Source organism: Epinephelus lanceolatus, chromosome 22, assembly GCF_041903045.1.
Source record: "Epinephelus lanceolatus isolate andai-2023 chromosome 22, ASM4190304v1, whole genome shotgun sequence".
In the NCBI taxonomy this organism is placed as follows: Eukaryota; Metazoa; Chordata; class Actinopteri; order Perciformes; family Serranidae; genus Epinephelus; species Epinephelus lanceolatus.
The window spans coordinates 7,120,464-7,142,382 of record NC_135755.1 but is presented as its reverse complement, the minus strand read 5'-3'; the positions used below and the strand labels follow the sequence as shown (position 1 = coordinate 7,142,382).

The window sequence follows — 21,919 nt, the reverse complement described above, 5'->3', positions numbered from 1 at the left end:
ATACGCCGCGTTAGTTTCGGAGGGGAAGCTGATGTAACAGTATTCGGTATACATTGTATTCGCATAAGTGTCCACTAAATTAAATCAGAGTACATTGGACATAGTGTTTAGTCATCTATTCTGAGTGTGTGTTATACAGTACAGGCCAAAAGTTTGGACACACCTTCTCATTCAATGCGTTTTCTTTATTTTCATGACTATTTACATTGTAGATTCTCACTGAAGGCATCAAAACTATGAATGAACACATGTGGAGTTATGTACTTAACAAAAAAAGGTGAAATAACTGAAAACATGTTTTATATTCTAGTTTCTTCAAAATAGCCACCCTTTGCTCTGATTACTGCTTTGCACACTCTTGGCATTCTCTCCATGAGCTTCAAGAGGTAGTCACCTGAAATGGTTTTCCAACAGTCTTGAAGGAGTTCCCAGAGGTGTTTAGCACTTGTTGGCCCCTTTGCCTTCACTCTGCGGTCCAGCTCACCCCAAACCATCTGGATTGGGTTCAGGTCCGGTGACTGTGGAGGCCAGGTCATCTGCCGCAGCACTCCATCACTCTCCTTCTTGGTCAAATAGCCCTTACACAGCCTGGAGGTGTGTTTGGGGTCATTGTCCTGTTGAAAAATAAATGATCGTCCAACTAAACGCAAACCGGATGGGATGGCATGTCGCTGCAGGATGCTGTGGTAGCCATGCTGGTTCAGTGTGCCTTCAATTTTGAATAAATCCCCAACAGTGTCACCAGCAAAACACCCCCACACCATCACACCTCCTCCTCCATGCTTCACAGTGGGAACCAGGCATGTGGAATCCATCCGTTCACCTTTTCTGCGTCTCACAAAGACACGGCGGTTGGAACCAAAGATCTCAAATTTGGACTCATCAGACCAAAGCACAGATTTCCACTGGTCTAATGTCCATTCCTTGTGTTTCTTGGCCCAAACAAATCTCTTCTGCTTGTTGCCTCTCCTTAGCAGTGGTTTCCTAGCAGCTATTTGACCATGAAGGCCTGATTGGCGCAGTCTCCTCTTAACAGTTGTTCTAGAGATGGGTCTGCTGCTAGAACTCTGTGTGGCATTCATCTGGTCTCTGATCTGAGCTGCTGTTAACTTGCCATTTCTGAGGCTGGTGACTCGGATGAACTTATCCTCAGAAGCAGAGGTGACTCTTGGTCTTCCTTTCCTGGGTCGGTCCTCATGTGTGCCAGTTTCGTTGTAGCGCTTGATGGTTTTTGCAACTCCACTTGGGGACACATTTAAAGTTTTTGCAATTTTCCGGACTGACTGACCTTCATTTCTTAAAGTAATGATGGCCACTCGTTTTTCTTTAGTTAGCTGATTGGTTCTTGCCATAATATGAATTTTAACAGTTGTCCAATAGGGCTGTCGGCTGTGTATTAACCTGACTTCTGCACAACACAACTGATGGTCCCAACCCCATTGATAAAGCAAGAAATTCCACTAATTAACCCTGATAAGGCACATCTGTGAAGTGGAAACCATTTCAGGTGACTACCTCTTGAAGCTCATGGAGAGAATGCCAAGAGTGTGCAAAGCAGTAATCAGAGCAAAGGGTGGCTATTTTGAAGAAACTAGAATATAAAACATATTTTCAGTTATTTCACCTTTTTTTGTTAAGTACATAACTCCACATGTGTTCATTCATAGTTTTGATGCCTTCAGTGAGAATCTACAATGTAAATAGTCATGAAAATAAAGAAAACGCATTGAATGAGAAGGTGTGTCCAAACTTTTGGCCTGTACTGTATGTGTGTCTCATATATTGTTGCCAGGCAACCACCCAATCACGTCCTTACGCCAACCTTTCCCTGTCATCAACCTTCCGTCAGTCAGTCAGTCAGTCAGTCAGTCAGTCAGGGTGTCAGTGAGCGTGTGAATGGCGGTCCTGCGTGTTGGAGTCTCCGTATCCATGGCAGCGATGACGCTGAGTGACGGACCTGCCATTCTGTGTCACGCTCCTCTGCAAATTCTGTTTTAATATTTCTCTGCTATGTTCCATGAAACTCTTTTGGTTTAATATTTCTCATGTCATTCCCAGTACATGAAAACATGGTTTATGCAGCAGTGTGTGCACAGACATAAGGGACAAATTGTGTGCTGTATTGATTTAGTAAGGGACAGTATATTTTAAATGTGGGATGGTCCCGTATTATATGGGACAGTGGCAACCCTACGTGAGACCCAAACACACTTGGGTAAAAAGGAAAACAACAATAAATGCTGTGAGATGGCAGTCTGAGGTGACAGAGGTATGATCAAGTTGTCCGAGGTCTGAAGTGTAACAGGTGGTGTGTTCCATGTTTTATTTCCAAATCGCTCCAGAAAAGAGGATTAGCAAACTGTTAGTGTACCGTTCCGTACCATTATGATAGGAAAACATCTGTTCTGGTTCAGCGCTGGAAGCTGCATCTATAATTCATGCACGGTATCATGGGGGCTAAGAATAACGTTGATACAAAGCTTGGTTTTCCTGAGTGAAACACCACATTTGTGTTGAAGAATCTTTTATATAATTTTATTTTATTTACTCAGGCTGCCAGTAATAAAACTTGATGCATGGCAAACTCTTGCATCCTATGGACAATCATTCTCACATAATTCACTTTAGACTGAGCAAATAAAGAGCCACACTGTAGCCTCCAGACATGATTTCTCTGTAACGTGTGAGGAGAGCAGTTTTTGAGCTGTGATGTGAATGAACGACAACATTTCTCTGTAACATCAGTGTGTGTGTGTGTGTGTGTGTGTGTGTGTGTGTGTTCTGTTTCCTGCAGATGTCCAGCAGCTGTCGGTGGTCACCAAGTTCACATCCACTCCTGTCCCTGTGAAGAGTGAAGATGATGAAGAGAAACCTCAGTCCACACAGCTTCATCAAAGACACACTGAACAGATGGAAACAGAAGCAGAGGGAGAGGACTGTGGAGGAGCAGAACCAGCCAGGAACTCAGATCCAGATACACATTTACAACCTGAGACTAATGACAGTGATGATTGGACGGAGACCAGAGAACCTCAGTCAGGTATCTGTCAAGTCACACATTTGCTTGTCTTAAGCAAGTCTCAAGTTTTAACTTTCAAGTCTCAAGCAAGTCCCAAGTCACTGTGGTTAGAATCAAGCAAGTCAGGTCAAGTCCTTGGTATGAGTCAAGCACATTGAGTCATGTCATTTTTGTATCTTAATTGGATAAAAATAAAAAGTCAGACTCTGTGAGACAAACTTGAACCTCTGCCAGGGAGTTCTCATCTTACGCAGCAAACAGCACCAGCAGGGCACTGTGGTTTGTTTGTGTAGTGTTTGATTCCAGCCACTTATATCCCTTTTCAACAGACACGTGTATGTGTATCATTTGAGAGATCGTGACCTGGTACTTTGAGGTGCAGGTGAATGTTGTTCTGTAGTGTACAGGCTAGCTGTATTCTGTCTGTTGGCTCAAATTCGGGAAAAAAAGTTAAATTTGGGTTCATTGAAGCGTGAGGAGCAGAGGAGAAGAGAGAAGGAGAGGAGGATGGTGCTGTAAGATCAGGTCACATTACTGTATATCGTTGAGGAATATGTTTGAGTTTGGAGTGTTCAAACGTGTTGGAGTTTTTGGATATTGGAAATTATGGACATTTCATTTTGGCTACAGTGGGTTGCATGTCATATTTGTGGGATTTGATTCAAAGTGACAGCCGCTGGATGAAAACATAATGAGTGAGCTGATTTATATTCATTGTTTGTGATGATAAAGGCTTGTTATAGATGCTGGCTTTCTGACCTTTTTCAAAAACAGTGTTGTTTGTTGCTGCTTGTGTTGCAGACCGCTGTGTCTGCTTGGTTATTGTATTAACAGCAGGAGGCCACTGTTGCTGACACACTTGTGGTTTGTTGTTGTGTGTGGCTTGATTGTGTTGGCTTTATGGCTGTGTGGCTGTATCTTATGGTTTTCTAACATCACTGAAAGTCAAACTGTGTGTTCATTTTTCTTCTGTCTTTAGGTGCCCCGTTAGTTAAATCTGCCTTTGTGTCCTTTATCTCACTGAGGTTTTGAGCAAATCTTTAGTTTAATCCATGATGGTGACCATGGTTCCGAAACACCCTATCAGCCGTTTCTGCTGCTTAAATATCAAGAAGTCACTGTTAAATGATGATGGTGCTGAAATAGCACACCCTATTGTAATCTGCATTTCTCTCTGTTGTTTTTTTTTTTTGCTTGGCACAACCTAGCGTCAGCGGTGTTGCTCGCACTGTCGCAACGACCAAATTGACCGTGGGGATCAGAGATAATCAATAAAATGTAGGCTGTAAAGCCACCAGTATACCTCTATGTATATGTAGAATGAGAAGGTGTGTGGACACTATACTAAATAAATGAGTAAAGAGACCGAGCTACAATTATCAGATTTATCTGAAGAAAAAACAAATGGTTATGCAAATAATTATAGCAGAATGCACAGTACCAGTACAAACAACTCACAGTAAATTATACCAATATGCACAGTATCAGTTCAAACAGCAGTAGACACGTAAGGGATAATGTATAGTGAGCTGGTGACTGTTGAAAAATAACTCCCGACAGGGGAATGGAACCCCGACGCACAGCAGAGTTATTTTTCAGCAGTCACTGGCTCACTACACATTATCCCGCTTAGAACATGGCTTCCTACTAAAACATTCAAATGTTACAACTGGCATCAATATTATTAAACTGCTGGCAGAGTGTATTGACAGAGGAGAGGCGTTCACCAGAAAACGGGAGCGGAGGAGAGGATTTTACTCCACTTCTCCCAGATGGAGATGCTGGGTGCCCAGTAGCTGCGAAGACTGCCCTCACATTTATGGCCAGTGACCTACATGATCTCCCTGTTCTCCAGGCCAGCTTGGGAGAGCTGTGTGGACTAACGTTAATTGATTTTGATGCTCCTCAGTCTAAGGCCATTGCAGTGAAAAGTCCAGTGTTCACTTAGCTGGGCGATGTCCGTGGATAGCTCCCTCCGTGAGAAGAGAACAGAAGGAAGGGAGGGGGGTATCACTGTCCGAGGGCTGCCGTAGAATGGCAACGAGGATGTCAGCCGACCAACACTCGCTACTGGCTCCCTGGTTGCAGCGATTTGTGATGCTGGCCAGCTAGGAATGAACTAGCAGCCAGTACAGTACAGTCCTCTCTGGTCTAGCTAACATTTAGCCGTGTTACTTACTGATCCATTAGAAAGAAAGCAAGCTGGACATGGGTTCTGAAGCCTCTTTGGTCACGGAGCTCCCTCCATCTCTTGAACGCCTGACTGAGGTTTACTCTTGTTTTTTCTCTTCTTATATCACTCTCCTTTTTGCTCTTCTTTGGCTCCTCAGACAGAGGAGCTTGTTTTCTTTTGCTAGGTCGTTTTTCACTTATTTCCAAACTTTGTCCGTCTGCCATTGTGCTCATGACTCAACTATCTCATGCCCAGCTCCTCATAAGGACTCGCTCCAGTCCATGATTGGCTGACAGACCAGTTGCACAATACATGACACGTTTCCTGCTGTAAAGCAGATTTTTTCCACGAAATTTCGCCACCATTGGAAGAAGCTTATTATAAAGATTGCAAAGCCACTGAGTAACCTATGTAAACGCTCATAGTCTGATTTTACTGTGGCCACTACCCTGTGCAACCCACATTATTTTCATAATGATATATTTAGGAAAAGATGTTATCTGTTGCCTCTTTAATATTTCATAAAAATGACGGCTGCCGCTTGTTGTTCAGATGCACGGCATATCATGTCATAGGTGGTATTCTATCTGGTGATGCAGTCATTTATCAGTCTGTCTTTTTTCAATCCAAGGAGCTCCTGCTTTTCCTCCAGCAAGCAGGTGTGGGATGGAGACCTCCCAAAATGGGCTGCAGTTTGCTTTAGTCTGGAGAGAGCAATGTCAACGGCTTTCACCTCAAGCCCCTTGTGCACGGCCAGGTTTAATGTGTGTGCCAAACAGAGTACATTAATAAGCCCTAAATTATGTATGGCGTCAACGTAGTTCAGAGCATTATTGGTGGCGACTGCCACAACCGTTTCACGGGAGATGTCAAACTCATCCAGTGTGCTGCTGATGCTTTCTGCAACGTGTACAGCTGTATGGTTTCCTCTTAATTCCTTCGTGCATGAAACATAATTTTCAAGTTCCCATTAGTGTGATATACAGTGAGCTGTGACTGTCACATAAACATGTGTGGCCAGGGATGTCCACCCGTCCTTCCCGTCTTTTCTTTAAAATAGTCTTTATGTTTTCCCGTGTGGTGTCAGACAGCTGCACAATGTGTGCTGAGATTGTGGTGCGACTGGGAATTTTATATCGTGGCTCCAGTTCCATCATGAGGTCCTGAAACCCCTCTCCACAAGTAACTCCAATGGGTCAAAGTATGTCCTTGGCCAAGCTACCTCACCTCTCTTCAATGACCATCGGCTCTGCCCCAGTCTCACACACTTTAAGGAATAAATGAGTGAAGTACAAGAACCACAAATTTGTACTGCAGTAGTACTTGAGTTGATGTACTTAACTACTTTCTACCACTGGTAGCTGAGTTGAGAAACCCCATGAAATTAGCCAATGCTAGCTAATTTAGCTAACATAACATAACATAGAAAAATGGCTTTAAATGGTCCATAATGTTATCTACATTGTGTTGTTTTGTAAGGCAGCGGATACTGTGCCATTACCGGCATTTTATTTACTCAGGCTCCAAGTAATCAAATGGTACACTGTCGCATCCTATGGACAATCATTCTCAAATAATTCACTTTAGACTGAGCAAATAAAGAACCACACTGTAGCCTCCAGACATGACAAGAGTAACAGTACATGTTAATGACTACTATGAAATTAAAGCTCACCTCAACCTCACTCACTCTGACACAGCTGAGTGAACACTGTGAAGCTGTTTGATGCTCAGAGATCTGTAGAAGTTCAGTAAGAGTTTTTGAGCTGTGATGTGAATGAACGACAACAATTCTCTGTAACATCTGTGTGTGTGGGTGTGTGTGTGTGTGTGTGTGTGGGTGTGGTGTGTGTTTCCTGTTTCCTGCAGATGTCCAGCAGCTGTTGGTGGTTAAAGAAGAGGTTCCCCCTGAGCAGCAGGAGTGGAGCTCCAGTGTGGACCAGGAGGACCCAGAGCCTCCACACATTAAAGAGGAACAGGAGGAACTCTGGATCAGTCAGGAGGGAGAGCAGCTTCAAGGGCTGGAGGAGGATGATATCACCAAGTTCACATCCACTCCTGTCCCTGTGAAGAGTGAAGATGATGAAGAGAAACCTCAGTCCTCACAGCTTCATCAAAGACACACTGAACAGATGAGAACAGAAGCAAAAGGAGAGGACTGTGGAGGAGCAGAACCAGCCAGGAACTCAGATTTGGACAGACATTTACAACCAGAGACTGATGACAAGACTGGAGAGTTGTCTGAACCAGAGACTGATGACAGTGATGATTGGACGAAGACCAGAGAACCTCAGTCAGGTTTAAACTCTCTGAAAAATGATCAAGTCTCTGTCAATGATTTGATTGTTGGTGAGAAACGATTTAGCTGCTCTGAGTGTGGGAAAAGATGTGGTCACAGTGGAGATCTGAAGAAACACATGAGATCTCATACAGGAGAGAAACCATTTAGCTGTTCTGAGTGTGGGAAAAGATTTGGTCGTAGTGGAATTCTGAAGCAACACATGGTAGCTCATACAGGAGAGAAACCATTTAGCTGTTCTGAGTGTGGGAAAAGATTTGGTCGTCGTGGAATTCTGAAGCAACACATGATATCTCATACAGGAGAGAAACCATTTAGCTGCACAGAGTGTGAGAAAAGATTTTGTTACAGAGGCGATCTGAAGAAACACATGACATTTCATTCCACAGAGAAACCATTTAGCTGCTCTGAGTGTGGGAAAAGATTTGGTTGCAGCCGTGATCTGAAGGGACACATGAGATCTCATACGGGAGAGAAACCATTTAGCTGCTCTGAATGTGGAAAAACATTCGGTTACAGCGGAGATCTGAACAAACACATGAGATTTCATACAGGTGAGAAACCATTTAGCTGCTCCGAGTGTGGGAAAACATTTGTTTACAGTGGAGATCTGAAAAAACACATGAGATCTCATACAGGAGAGAAACCGTTTAGCTGCTCTGAATGTGGGAAAACATTTGGTTACAGTGAAAGTCTTAAATTACACATGAGAGCTCATATAGGAGAGAAACCATTTAGCTGCTCTGAGTGTGGAAAAAGATTTGGCCTCAGGGCAATTCTGGCAGTACACATGAGATCTCATACAGGAGAGAGACCATTTAGTTGCTCTGAGTGTGGGAAAAGATTTGGTTACAGCGGAGCTCTGAAGAGACACATGAGAACTCATACAGGAGAGAAACCATTCTGTTGCTCTGAGTGTGGCAAAACCTTTAGTCAAAGTGGAGATCTTAGGAAACACATGAGAACTCATACAGGATAAAAAACAAGCTGCCCTGAGTGTGGCAAAAGATTTGGTTGTTGCAGAGTTCTGAAGGAGCACAAGATCTCATACGGGAGAGAAACGATTTAGCTGCTCTGAGTGTGGGAAAAAGATTTGTTTATAGTGGAGCTCTGAAGAGACACGAGATCTCATATAGGAGAGAAACCATTTAGCTGCTTATTTTGTGGGAAATCATTTACACAAAATGGAAATTTACATTCACACATGAGAATTCATGAAGGAGAAAAGTGACTGAACTGTTCAGTCTGGAAAACAAATCTATTTGCAATACGATTATAATAAAAACACTCATGAGAAGTCATATGGGAGAAAGTCTTTAATTTCAGTGTCTGTATGAAGTCCTTTACACAGACTAGACAGTTACACACACATTCAAACCCACACAGGAGAGACACACTAAAGCTGCAGTGTTTCTCACTTCAGATTATCTTGGCCTAAAGCGTCTTCAACCTGAGACTATGACAAGATCAAAGACTCTACTCAACCTAAACCTTTCTGGAAATTATTTAGTCTCAGTATGTCATGTGACAGACTGGGGACAGGCAGACTGACACAGACCTAAACATTTATGTATGTATGTATGTATGTTTTTAAATGTATGTATTTACTTTGTAACAGCTGCGGCCATATATTGTAATATTCATTTTTTTTTATGTGAGAGTAAGACCTCTTCTTTTTCTGAGGAGTTATCTGGTGGTTACTGGACTTTTACTGCTTGTCAGGGGCAGGGCATGCAGCACTTTGGCTCTTTCCTGTACTTAGATCCAGAGCAGGAGAGCTACTCTGGGTGCTACTCACAGGAGAGCCTGGGAGCGTTTTTAAAAACGCAGATATTTTTGTTTGCTTTTCAGGTGGTTGACGCAACATATGTTCTGATGAGTGCTCTCTGTGCGACCATGTAGAGACAGAAATGACATGCCACCCAGTTTTAGACAGGTCCTCAGACTCTGTAGTGACAAGAACCAAAGCAGCCAGATCCATGCTGGCCTTTATGAAAGATCTAAACCTCTGTGACACCTGGAGACACTTTCACCCCACAACTAGAGACTATTCCTTCTATTCGTGTCTACACAACTCCCATACGAGGATAGATTTTTTTCTTACATCTAACCAATTAACCCATAGAGTGATGGAAACTGAATATTTATCGAGGATCATTTCAGACCATTCCCCACTGACACTCTTATTGTTAATACTTGAAAAAATCCAGGGACCATACACGTGGCAGCTGAACCCAACTTTGCTCAAAAAAGCTGATTTTTGTAAATTCGTGAGAAACCAAGTTAAGTTCGTCTGTGAAACAAACTGTGTCTTTTCCCCCAGTAGCTTTGTATTGTGGGACACAATGAAAGCCTTCTTAAGAGGGCAGATAATTTCTTATACCAATGGTTTAAAAACACATGGCTGAAATGAATGAGCTTGAGAAAGAAGTCCTATATTTGGAAAATGAACAACATATGTCACGCTCAAGGGAGACCTACTAAACTTGAGTAAACAAAAAGCTCAAATATAACCTCTTGAACACATACAGAATAGAAATAAATATTCTTTGAACCAAACACAGATGCTATGAATTGGGGGGAAAGGCGCAGAAAGTCTTGGCTTGGCAGTAGAAGACGGGAGAAATCGAGAATTGTTAATTCCATAGAAATTGAAAATGGGACTGCAGCAAGAAACCTAAAAGAAATGAATGATTGCTTTAAACACTATTATTCTGCATTCTATACATGAAAGTCCACAGATGACCCTGCCACAATTGATACATTCTTATTAACTATTGAACTACCAAACTTAACGGAGGAGGACCAGGAGGAGAAGAACTCCCCTTTCACTCAAAAAGAAATCAAAAAAGCCATCTCCTCATTACAGTCTAATAAATCACCCAGTGAAGATGGGTTCCCTCCTGAATTTTACAAGGAGTTAAAAAACCTGCTTGTCCTCCTCTTTAAAGATGTTTTAAATTTGACAACAGAAACTCAAACTCGACCAGATTCCTTTTCTATGGCCTCAATAATGGCTACTCATATGAAAAACAAAGACCCCAAAAAATGCACCTCCTATAGGCCTATTAGCTTTCTAAATGCAGACTTCGAGATTATTGACAAAGCCTTGACCAACAGATTAAACAGGTCCCTCTCTAAGCTTATCAATATCGACCAAACAGTTTTTATGAACAAACGATTTTTAGCTGATAACCTCCGCAGACTTTTCAACATTATTCATTTAGGAAACACTAGAGATGAACCCACTATTGCACTCTCATTGGATGCAGAAAAGGCCTTTGACTGCCTTGAATGGCCACCTCTTGAACATCCTGTCACTCATTTGTCTAAATGAGTGATAGGATGTTCAATAGTTGACATTTCTCCAGTACGTCGGAAAATATGGCCCAGGTTGGAAAAAAAATGAGTTCCCCTTTAAAGGCTGGATGTAACCATTCCGATGTTACACTTATGGATTCCCTGTGTAAACTGTCTACTAATATTTAGTGATCTTAATTTTGTGTACATGGTCTGTGTGGATTTTATCATTGTATTTCTCTTTTTCCATCCTTGTAATATTTTACTGAGTCAATATGTGAAATCAAATGAACTAAACTAAAAATCAACTGGAACACTTCAATAAAAGTCATTTGAATAAGTGTATTTTAATTTATCATTTATCATTTATCCTCATGAGTGTGTGTTTTTTGAGTAAGCCCAGAATTCTGAGCAACACTTCTGGACTTTTATTTTGAAGCCCATTAATTCATTTACCCTGGAAGTTGTACTCTTTACTGTTGAGAATGTCACTGCAATAAGTATTCTCGAGAGCGAGAATTATTAAAGAGAGAAATCAGGAAGATTGGAGGGGAAGAACTGAGTTTGAAAACTATATTTACAGTTGGGTTAGGGAGTCTATTCCACTACTTGAAAGGAACTGGATTGATCAACAGAATTTAGTATTCAGGACATTTTCCTTTTTTCCCCCCTTTTCTTTGGATTTGTTTAGGGGTAGATAACTCTGGTTCACACTCCAACATAGTAGGTAGTGGTAAAGCACCTTTATGCTGGTTGCCACCCGCCATAAAACAGAAAAAGAAGAAGAACTGTTTGATTCATGTTAAAATGGGCCCAGAAATATCCAAGAAGTGTGTAGTAGAAAATGGTACCCCTCAAGGCAGTGTGATAAGTCCACTGTTATTTAAAGGGCCAGTGTGTAAAATGGGTTGAAAACAGTGACATCAGTGGTCAAATTCTAGATTGCAGGGCTCACCTGCTCACCCCTCCCGTCTGGAGGTAAATGACGGTGGCCTTATAGGGACAAAAAGCCTTGCGCAGGAGTAGGTCTATCTAGCGACGAGGTAAATGTTTATTTAGAAATCTAAACCATGTTACGATATTGTAACGAATCCCTCACGAGCAGGAGACCAGAGTAGCTTTCGGGGAAAAGGCCAGTTTATTTGAGCACTCCAAAAACTCCGGTAACACTCCAGGGGGTAAAAGACTCCGTCCCAAACTCTGACTCTTCTACCGTAACACACACAGTTCATACACACATATTCGTTTACAGTACCTAGCGGGTACCCCCTCCCCTCTCTGCTCCACCAATCTCCAGCCCGCACACTGACTGACAGCGTAGCCTGTAAACAGAGCTCAGCTGTTTATTTAGCCTAGCAATATCTCCGGACTATAGTAGCTGCAATGGACGACTTTGAACGCGATTTTGAAGAGTTTCTTGTAGCGGACACAGACCCAGAGCCATACCTGTTTGAGCCGGAGCATACAGATGAGGAACTCCATGTGTTTGATGCTGAGCGGGCGAGAAGAGAGGCTGAATCCTCCGCTCCCATTTTGCTGCACATGATGGCATTCAGTGCTACCATTGTTGGGGAGATATATCATCAAGAGGAAAAGCGCCGCAGAGAGTGCATCACAAGGAGTGAAGTTGCGTCTTCTTTTCCTCGCAGATGATGCTTCGGGTTCATTCTCTCCTGTTGCGTGGTAAGTGTGGTCCATTCACAAACTTTATAACTAAAAAACTTTTCACTACTCTCTATCAACGAACTACTAACACTCCCTGCTGATTCCTCCTCCTTCTTCCTTCCGCTGTCTTCGTTGGTTTATTTATACACGCGAAAAGCATTCTCTGGCTGGCTGGATTGTCCGCTCGGGCTGCCTTACATACATGGCACAAGATGGCAACCTCTCTAAAAGCAAGGCCCTTGCATAATTATAAGGCTACGAAAACCAAACAAATTTTATTTTATAGCAATTATACACTTATATAAACATATTAATGGGTAGAATATTCAGATTCAGATTCAGATTTGATAATAAACCATGCCAAATATTACACACTGGCCCTTTAATATCATGATAAATGATAGATTTTCAATTGTCCAACCTGGAATTGGCAAGTCCCTATTTGCAGATGATGGCAGTCTATGGAAAAGAGGGAAGAATGTAAAGTATATTGTGAAGAAGCTACAGGAATCAGTGACATAAGTGGAGGAGTGGGGGAAAGTGGGGGTTTAGATTTTCCATTGAGAAGACTAACACTATGTTCGTACAAGAAAGAAAATCAGTGAAGCAATAAGTGTGAAGCTGTATTGCAAGAGTTTGGATAGGGTAAAGTGTTTTAAGTTCTTGGGTGTGTTTTTTGATGAAAGACTTACCTGGAGGGTTCATATAATGAAAGTAACTGATAAGTGTAAAAAGGTATTGAATATTATGAGATGCCTAGCTTGAATGGAATGGGGGGCAGATGTTGCATCCCTTAAGCAAATTTATGTATATCTGATTAGATCTAGGATGGAGTATGGAAGTCTGGTGTATGGGTCTGCATCGAAGTCAGTGTTGGCTGGACTGGATCTAGTTCAAGCTAAAGCTCTGAGGATATGCACAGGAGCTGTATGAACATCCCCAGTTTGCTCTCCGCAAGTTGAGACAGGCTTGAAATTAAAGCAAGAAATAAAGCAGCAGATATGGGATTTGAGTTTCAATGCTATGTGAGAGAGCGGTATGAAGATCATCTACTACTATTTATTGATGGGTCGAAAGACCAAGGTACTGGTGCTACAGGGGCAGCGTTTATGGTTCAGGGGTTCAATGTTCAGTCGCTCAAGAGGACGTCAGATTTTCTCGATGTGTTTACTGTCGAGCTGTGTGGTATTTTAATGGCGGTGCAATGGACTGAACAGCTTCAACATCGTAATATATTGGTGGTTAGTGATTCTGTGCCAGCCATCACTAGCACTGGGACAGGGACAGCCCAGAGTCGCCAAGACCTTATCCATGAGATTTTAATGGTAATTAAGAATGTGGTTATGAGGAGTAGGGATTTCTTTTATATGGGTCCCAGCTCACACAGGAGTGTCAGATAATGAGACAGTACACCGATTAGCAAAAACAGCTGTGAGGAAAGAGATTGTGGATGTGAGCCTAAGTCTATCTGAGGCTGAGGGGAAATGTCTTGTGTGGAGTGGGATTATTGCTCAGTGGCAACAACTATGGGAGAGAGAGACTAAAGGCAGGCATTTATTCTCAGTGGCCAGTAGAGTAACCGGCCGAGGTAAATCTTGTGGTAGTGAAGGGATGAGTAGGAAGAAGGAAGTCACTATTTCAAGACTGAGAATTGGCCACACTTTCTTAAATAATACAATTCTCAAACACCAAAATGGCTTATGTTCTGAGTGTCAGGAGCCTGAGACTGTGCAACACGTCATTGTGTCTTGTAGAAAATACAATAATGAAAGGCGGAAGATGCTGGGAGAGATGAGAGAGCTGGGGTTGGAGGAGGTCTCAGTAAAGGACATTCTAAGAGTGGGAGCAAGTAGGAGGGGAAAGTGCTGTCTCTTAAAATATCTAGCGAAGAAGAGAAGAGAATATAGGTCATGACAAGTAGATCCTGAAGGTGGCAGCAATGCAACTCGCTGGATGCCAGCTGCCCTTAAACCTCACTGAAGAAGAAGAAGAAGAAGAAGAAGAAGAAGAAGAAGAAGGAAACCAGAGTTAATATGTGTCCAGGAGACATGTTTGAAACCCTGCCTTGATTTTGTAGTTCCAGGATATGAATGTCTGAGAATTGACATAACAGATAGATCAGGCGGTGGATGTGCAACTTTTGTAAAGTCAGGACTCCAATATAGGAGACTTGATATTAATTCTACTCTTGAATGTTTGGCTGTGGAAGTTTGGTCTAGAGAGGGTCCTATAAATATTGTTAATTTTTATAACCCTTGTAAAAGGTTAGTGTTAGTGTCAGAATTTGATGAGGTTATGTTACAGGTTAAATGTCCTATTGTATGGGTTGGGGACTTCAATGCTCATAACCTGTTATGGGGCAGTGCTGCTATGGATAGTAATGGAGGAGTTGTGGAAGAATTCCTTGAAAAGTATGATCTAGCAGTGATCAATGATGGAAGGCCAACCAGATTTCATATTGTTGTGCAGGTTTGGTAGAGGTTTGAGAATAGAAGGGGAAGGGAGGGCTCCAAGGTATAACTTCTCTCAGGCTGAGTGGGATGACTTTAAGGAGAGAGTTCAAAAGTTGGTAGGAGAAGTGGACAGTGAGGGCTCTATAGCTAATTGGAATGCTTCCATCTGCATGATGATTCTTAAGGCAGTTCAGTGCACTGTTCCGAAGAAACCGAATTCTAGACCTCGTGTGTTGTTTCCTTGGTGGAATAAAGAATGTGATGTAACTGTACGGAATAGAAATAGAGCTTATAGGAAATTGAGGAAATATCCAATGTTGTGCAATGTATGTGCAATGCCATGGAATATAAGAGATTAAGGGCAGTAGCAAGAAGAGTGATTAAAACTACAAAAAGAAATAATTGGAGGAGATATTGTGGAACACTAGGCCCTGAAACTCCTGTAAGGCAGTTGTGGTCAGCTGTGCACAGAATGTCAGGTCTTTATAAAAGGAAACCTATTCCAGTTTTGCAAAATGGGGAAGTGGAGGCTATATTAAATAAAGGAAAAGCTGACATGCTTGTTGATGTTTTTCAAGCAGTACATAGTTCTGGGAATCTGGGAGTTGAAAGAAGTAGGAAGAGGACTGAAGTAATATTAATAAATCAGTAGAAGTTGGCTGGGAATTCAGATAATGTAAATCCAATTAACCTGTTTTTTAATATGACAGAGTTGCGGGATGCTATATGTTCTGGAGCAAACACTACTCCTGGGAGGGATGGGTTATCCTATGAATTATTTAAACATTTAGACGAGTTTGGTCTTGAGGAGTTGTTAGCTTTGTTTAACTCAGTGTGGGAGGAGGGCTGTCTGCCTGTGGAATGGAAACATTTATGTCATTTGAAGAACATAGAACCACATACAATATCCCCACAAAGCACTTTTTCAAATATCTCCAACTACGGAGTTTTATAAGGTCTAGATAGAGTAATAGCTTGGAGCTTCCTCCTCTATCTACACTAAAAGACATCACTTCATTTTGTATAATCTACTTGTAAGCAAATGTAAAGAATCCTCAAATAATATCCTACAGGCCTGGAAGATGGATCTGACAGAGAATGTAACGGAGAAGGAATGGTCAGAGGCTTGCTCCCTAGTTCAAATGCAAACATTAAACACGCATTCTAAATTATTACAATATAAATGGCTAAGTAGACAGTATACTGTAACCCTTCTGAAGAGAAAGATGTTAGTAATGGTGATAGTAACTTGATTCTATGGCCAGTTGGACAGAAGACCTAGATTCAGCTACGGAGCCCAGGGTAACCAAAGGATGCGCAGGAATGACACACACACTGATCTTCTTTTGAGAAAACAACAATGCTTCCCAATTTATTATAACGCTGGGAAGATGAATGAAGCATATAAAAAACACAATTAAACCACCTTACCCGGCCAGGTATTGAAAATAATAAACCAAGTTAAAATAAAAATTAAAAAAAAGATGCGCTGCAGCTGCGTGTGTCTCTACTTTCCAGTTCACTTTACTTTACTTGGCACCGTTTAGGTGAAAGCAGTCAAACCACACTGTAGTGTGGGTGTGTGTGTTTATGTAAAAGTGGAAAAAGGATTCAATTCCGCGGTGTTGTTGGTTTCCTCAAGGGTCCGGCTCGCCATCATCGTCTCTCTGGCTCCGACATCCAGGCAGGTTCCATCCAAATCCAAGGGTACATCAAAAAACCTGACCAATGCGATTTCTCCACCCGAGCGAGTCCTCCAGCTGCACTCCTGCAGACTCTGGCCGTCCGGGGTGATTCCTCAGTGGTGTTTTTCCAAGTTTTTATCAGTTTGTGTCACTTTCACTGGCTTCCTCTGCTTCACCGTCCTGACATGGAGATCGTGTCCAAAGCGTGCTCGTTCTCTCTTCTTCCAGAGGCTTCGGCGGAAGTGAACCTGTGCCGGTGGGGTCACAGGCTGTCTGCTCTTCAACTCATCCCTTTCAAATTAAAGTTCCCATAACTTTTTTTTTTTTTTTTTTTTAATATAGTTCGGCTCTTTTTTAACTGTATATTTGTCTTTTTAACAGCAAAATGAATGAATTAATTTATTTTTTTTATCACAAATTTCAAGTTCAAGTTTTTAATTAAATAAAATTAACACATTTACTGTCTTTTAACCCAATTGTCTGTCTTTTTTTAACACAAAATGAAATGGTTTTAATACACCTTTTAAATACACCGTTTTTTATCTGGGTTACAATACGACTCCAGCTAGGTTACATCACTTATCAAATGTAATCACCATAGGGGGACACTGTTTCATTGTATGTGGGAATGCCCTCAGATAACTGTTTTTTGGAGGAAGGTCCTGGACCTAACTGGTCATATTATTGGTAAAAAAAAAGTACCCTATGATCCTAAACTATGTATTTTGAATATTTACCCAGATGATTTTGTCATCTCAAACAATGTGAGGGCCTTGTTGAATTTTTGTCTGCTTGAAGCTAAAAGATGTATTGCTCGTGTTTGGAAGGAACAATCTGTTTGTGGAATCTCTCAGTGGCTGAAAGGAATGACTTTTAACTCTTCTCTTGAAAAGATAAGTAATTTCACCAAAAACAAACTGGACAAGTTCTGGAAAATATGGAACATTTTCTACATTTGCTTGGAACAGAATGAGATCCGGACTGATGCTTGGAATGACGATCTGAACTGACTCTAAACGGCTGTTTTTTGTTTTTTTTTTCTCATCACTATCATCCTTAGAATTATTATTATTATTATACTATTTTATTTAATACCATAACCATTACTATTGTTCTTGTATCACTGTATACTGAGATGGTTATTTGTTGTCCATAATTTTTCTCTTGAAAAAGCAATAAAGAGATGTTTAAAAAAAAAGGGTTCAAGTGAGTGGGACAAGGTCCAAAATTGTAGAAACTGAAAATGGCACGCCACAAGGCAGTGTAATTAGTCCCATTCTTTTTAATATAATGATAAATGATATTTTCAGGAACATTGGAAGAGGGTTTGGGCAGTCTTTATTTGCAGATGATGGGGCCATATGGAGAAGAGGGTGAAATGTTCAAAGTTCAAAGGGCATATTAGTTTCTGTAGAGGAATGGGCAGATAAGTGGGGATTTAAAATCTCAGCCATGAAGACAAAATTTATGATTTTTGGATTCAAAAGAAATTGAAAATTGAAATGTATGGATCCTTGCTAGAGAGACTGAAAGTTGAAAGAGTGTGATAAAACGACTGACATGGCTGTTCATATTGCAAAAATACAGGCAAAATGTGAAAAAGTGATAAATGTAATGGTCTGGCTGGATGTGACTGGGGTGCAGAGAGAGAGACCATGCATTTAATATATCAAGCAATGATAAGGCCTATAATAGATTACGGTTGTTATGTATATGGATCTGCTGCTAAGTCACTGCTGGGGAAGTTGGACATTTTGCAAGCCAAGGCATTGAGACTCTGCTGTGGGGCATTTAAAACCTCACCAGTGCCTGCACTGCTCACAGAAATGGGGGAAATGCCCTTAAGTTTAAGACGTAATTAGTTGGAGCTGCAGTACTGGGTAAAATTAAGAGGATCTGATCAGGCACTCCCGGCTAGATGTCTCCTGCAAGAGCCGGGGGATTCTGGTGGTAGGGTCGAGTACAGATTATTTACTTACAGTGTGCATCAATGGGTCGTGAAACTAGGAATGGAGCAGGACAGCAACACACGCAGGCTGGTTACCTGTACCTCACTGGGTAATGCAGGAGCCGGATGCTGATCTCACTTTTTTGCAAGAAAAAGATAACACTGTGATAGCTCCACAAATAGATCAATATCTTAACAGCGTTATGGAATATTACTTGAAAATCTTCATAGATGGTTCTAAGGATCCAGAGAGTGGGAAAGCAGGATTTGGGGTGTATGTAGCTCAGCTGGGACTCAAGTTTGATCAGCGTATCACAGATGGACGTTCTGTTTTCACTACAGAATTATTGGCGATTCTTTGGGCTCTGTGGTGGACTGAGGATATAAAACCAAAATCAGTTCTCATTTGTTCGGACTCACCAGCTGCTCTTGTCTGTTCTGTTTCGAGTTGGAAAGACTGGGTGTGAAGTCAAGTTTTGTTGGGTTCCTGGACATGCTGGAGTTGAGAGAAATTAAATTGCAGATTCTATAGCAAAGGCAACCCTGCAGAAAGAAATAATAGATTTAAATATATCTCCGGGAAGAGTGGAACTAAGAGAAAGAATCAGAGAGGGTGTTGAAAACGAATGGCAGGAACTGTGGGAAAAGGAGACTAGAGGAAGGAATTATTTTTCTTTGCAGCCCCTGGTTAGAAAAACCAGTTATAGTTTCGGAACTCGAAGTGATTCTGTTAAAATCTGCGGCTGAGGCTTGGGCATTGTGGATTAAATCATTATCTGCATATTATGGAGAAGCATCCTGATGGATTATGTGAATGTGGGCGGTCAGAAACAATTAAACATGTTTTTTTTATTGTCAGATGTATAGAATAGAGAGGAGGTCTTTTATAAGAAGTTGTCAGAGCTGGGTGTTGAGACATTTTCTGTTAAATCTATTTTCGGACAGGGTGAGAATCATCAGATGATTACAAGAGCAGCCTCACAGTTCCTGTGTGAAGCAGGGCTGTATGTGAGAATATAAAAAGACTTTGTCCAGTGGAGGGCAGTGATAATATTCCTCCATGGCTGTACCCAGAAACAAAAGTTGACATGAGCATTCTAGAAAAGAAAAGAGAATGGCGCTTGACAGAAACTGGAGTTAAAACAAATGTATATCTGAGACAAAAAATATTATAGATACCTAAAAATATTCACAGATGGCTCTAAAAATGAACATGAGTGTGTGGGTATTGGTGTTTTCATTCCAGAATTCAATGTACATATCTCTAAGAGAATTTCAAATCAACTGTCAGTTTACACAGCAGAGGTGGTGGCTGTCATTGTATGCCTGCAGTGGGTGGAGGAGGTCAGACCAGATCGGGTGGTGGTGTGCACAGATTCAGCAGCAACTTTAGAAAGTATACAGTCAACTAAATCAGACAGAGAAGATTTACTAATAGAACTACAACATAGCCTATTAAGGCTTCACCGGGGTGGTGTGGATGTACAGTTCTGCTGGGTACCAGCACACGAGGGGGTGAAAGGGAAGGAGACGGCTGACAAGTTAGCAAAAGCATCACTAAGAAAAGAAATTACAATACCTATTCTGCTAGGTAAAGGAGAAGGAAAAACAATAATCAAGAAAAAAGGAATGGAAAAATGGCAGGAAAAGTGGGATGAGGATCAGAAAGGAAGAGGATTTCATAAAATACAAAAGTCAGTAATAACTAAGATCTACAGAGAGAGGAACAGGAGGGAGGAAATCCTCATTTCACGTCTTAGAGTAGGACACACCGGACTGAATGACACCATGTGGTTACTGGGGAAAAGGATAGATGATTTGTGTGATATGTGCAGAGTAAAGGAAAATGTAGAACATGTGTTGCTTCAATGTATGAAGTATAAAATAAAAAGGAAAAGATTTGAAGAAAAAATTAAAGAGGCAGGTAGGGAGTGGGGCCTAAATGGAATTCTGGGAACAGAAGGAGAGGGAGAAGAGATAAGGAAGGGGAGGAGGGCGCTGCTTGTGTTCCTAAGGGACACAGGGCTGGCAGCTAAAATATAAAAATAGGTAAGTGACATGATGATGCACACTCTTGTACAGTAGGTGGTGGTATGCACCTAAAAGTTGTTTGCGACCCGCCATTAAAAAAAGAGAAGAAGAAGAAGAAGAAGAAGAAGAAGAAGAAGAAGAAGAAGAAGAAGAAGAAGAAGAAGAAGAAGAAGAAGAAGAAGAAGAAGGTGATACTCCAAGTAGCGTCGAAGCTGCCGGAAACGAAGAAGAAGAACTGTTGGAACAAGATGGCGTCTGATAGAAAGGTGTGTTAGCAGAGTCTCTTTGTTGTGTTTTTAAAGTCTAAAGTCCAAATGCTGAGAGCGTAGGTGAAGCAGCGACTAACTGCGGCTGCTGAAGAGATATTTGGGCTGGTTGAAAGAACGATAGCAGAGTACGAGGAGGAACTTTGTCGATCAAAAGAGGAGAACGAGCGACAACGGAAACTAATGGACGCTGTTTTCAACCCTCAGCTTCGGTTACACAGAGCAGGTTTGTTCATTAAACATTACAAGTTCATTATTAATAATATTACTGCAGGTTTGTTCAATAAATATTCAGTCTGTCGACGTTTATACGCCGCGTTAGCTTCTCTGGTGTCGTTAGCTTCTCTGGTGTCGTTAGCTTCTCTGGTGTCGTTAGCTTCTCCGGTGTTGTTGTCTTATAGAATCCGGAAGGGTTCTAAACGTCTGTTTTGTCGTCCGTATGAACAAGTCAAATATGTTCATCTTAACTGCTTTACCACTGTGTCCATGCAATATAATTCAGATAGACGGGGTGGGAACAATGGGTTAACAATGAGTTAAACCTCGTTTGTTTAGGTTTCCTTATATTAGTGATCATGTTATTATTATGCTGTCTATAATCATCTGTCCTATGCCTGATGAATTTTCTTATCAGTCTTTTACATTAGCTTACATTTGAGCCATTATTTCCATGTTCTTGATCTTGTGATTTTATCCTGAATTGTACAGTAAGTTGTTAAGTCTGCTTTAATAAGAGCACTATAAATTAATCTTGGCCGAAACAGGACCCTTGTATAACTTTTTCAAGTTGCAGTCAGTCAGTCAGTCAGTCAGTCAGTCAGGGTGTCAGTGAGCGTGTGAATGGCGGTCCTGCGTGTTGGAGTCTCCGTATCCATGGCAGCGATGACGCTGAGTGACAGACCTGCCATTCTGTGTCATGCTCCTCTGCAAATTCTGATTTAATATTTCTCTGCTATGTTCCATGAAACCCTTTTGGTTTAATATTTCTCATGTCATTCCCAGTACATGAAAACATGGTTTATGCAGCAGTGTGTGCACAGAAATAAGGGACAAATTGCATTCTGTATTGATTTAGTAAGG

At 41.4% G+C, this 21,919-nt stretch overlaps 2 protein-coding genes across 3 annotated transcripts in view; both read left to right on the top strand.

Annotated features, from left to right (window-relative positions):
* Positions 1-21,919, top strand: part of LOC117245837 (uncharacterized) — a 277,287-nt gene that overhangs the window by 245,648 nt on the left and 9,720 nt on the right. The window contains exon 1 of one of the 2 annotated variants that reach the window (XM_078163871.1): positions 19,730-21,065. The exons of the other annotated variant lie outside the window; for it this stretch is intronic. Coding sequence (XP_078019997.1) covers positions 21,023-21,065 — 43 coding nt within the window. The 5' untranslated portion in view covers positions 19,730-21,022. Of the gene's footprint in view, positions 1-19,729; positions 21,066-21,919 lie in introns of those variants that run through there. 2 annotated transcript variants of the gene reach the window in all.
* Positions 7,029-11,135, top strand: LOC117245931 (uncharacterized). Its single transcript, XM_078163936.1, has one exon. It carries the CDS (start codon positions 7,325-7,327, stop codon positions 8,468-8,470), a length of 1,146 nt encoding a protein of 381 aa, XP_078020062.1. The 5' UTR covers positions 7,029-7,324; the 3' UTR covers positions 8,471-11,135.

Excerpts from the sequence above, each read along its gene's own strand:
- LOC117245931 (XM_078163936.1), top strand. The coding sequence starts at position 7,325 with ATGAGAACAGAAGCAAAAGGAGAGGACTGTGGAGGAGCAGAACCAGCC.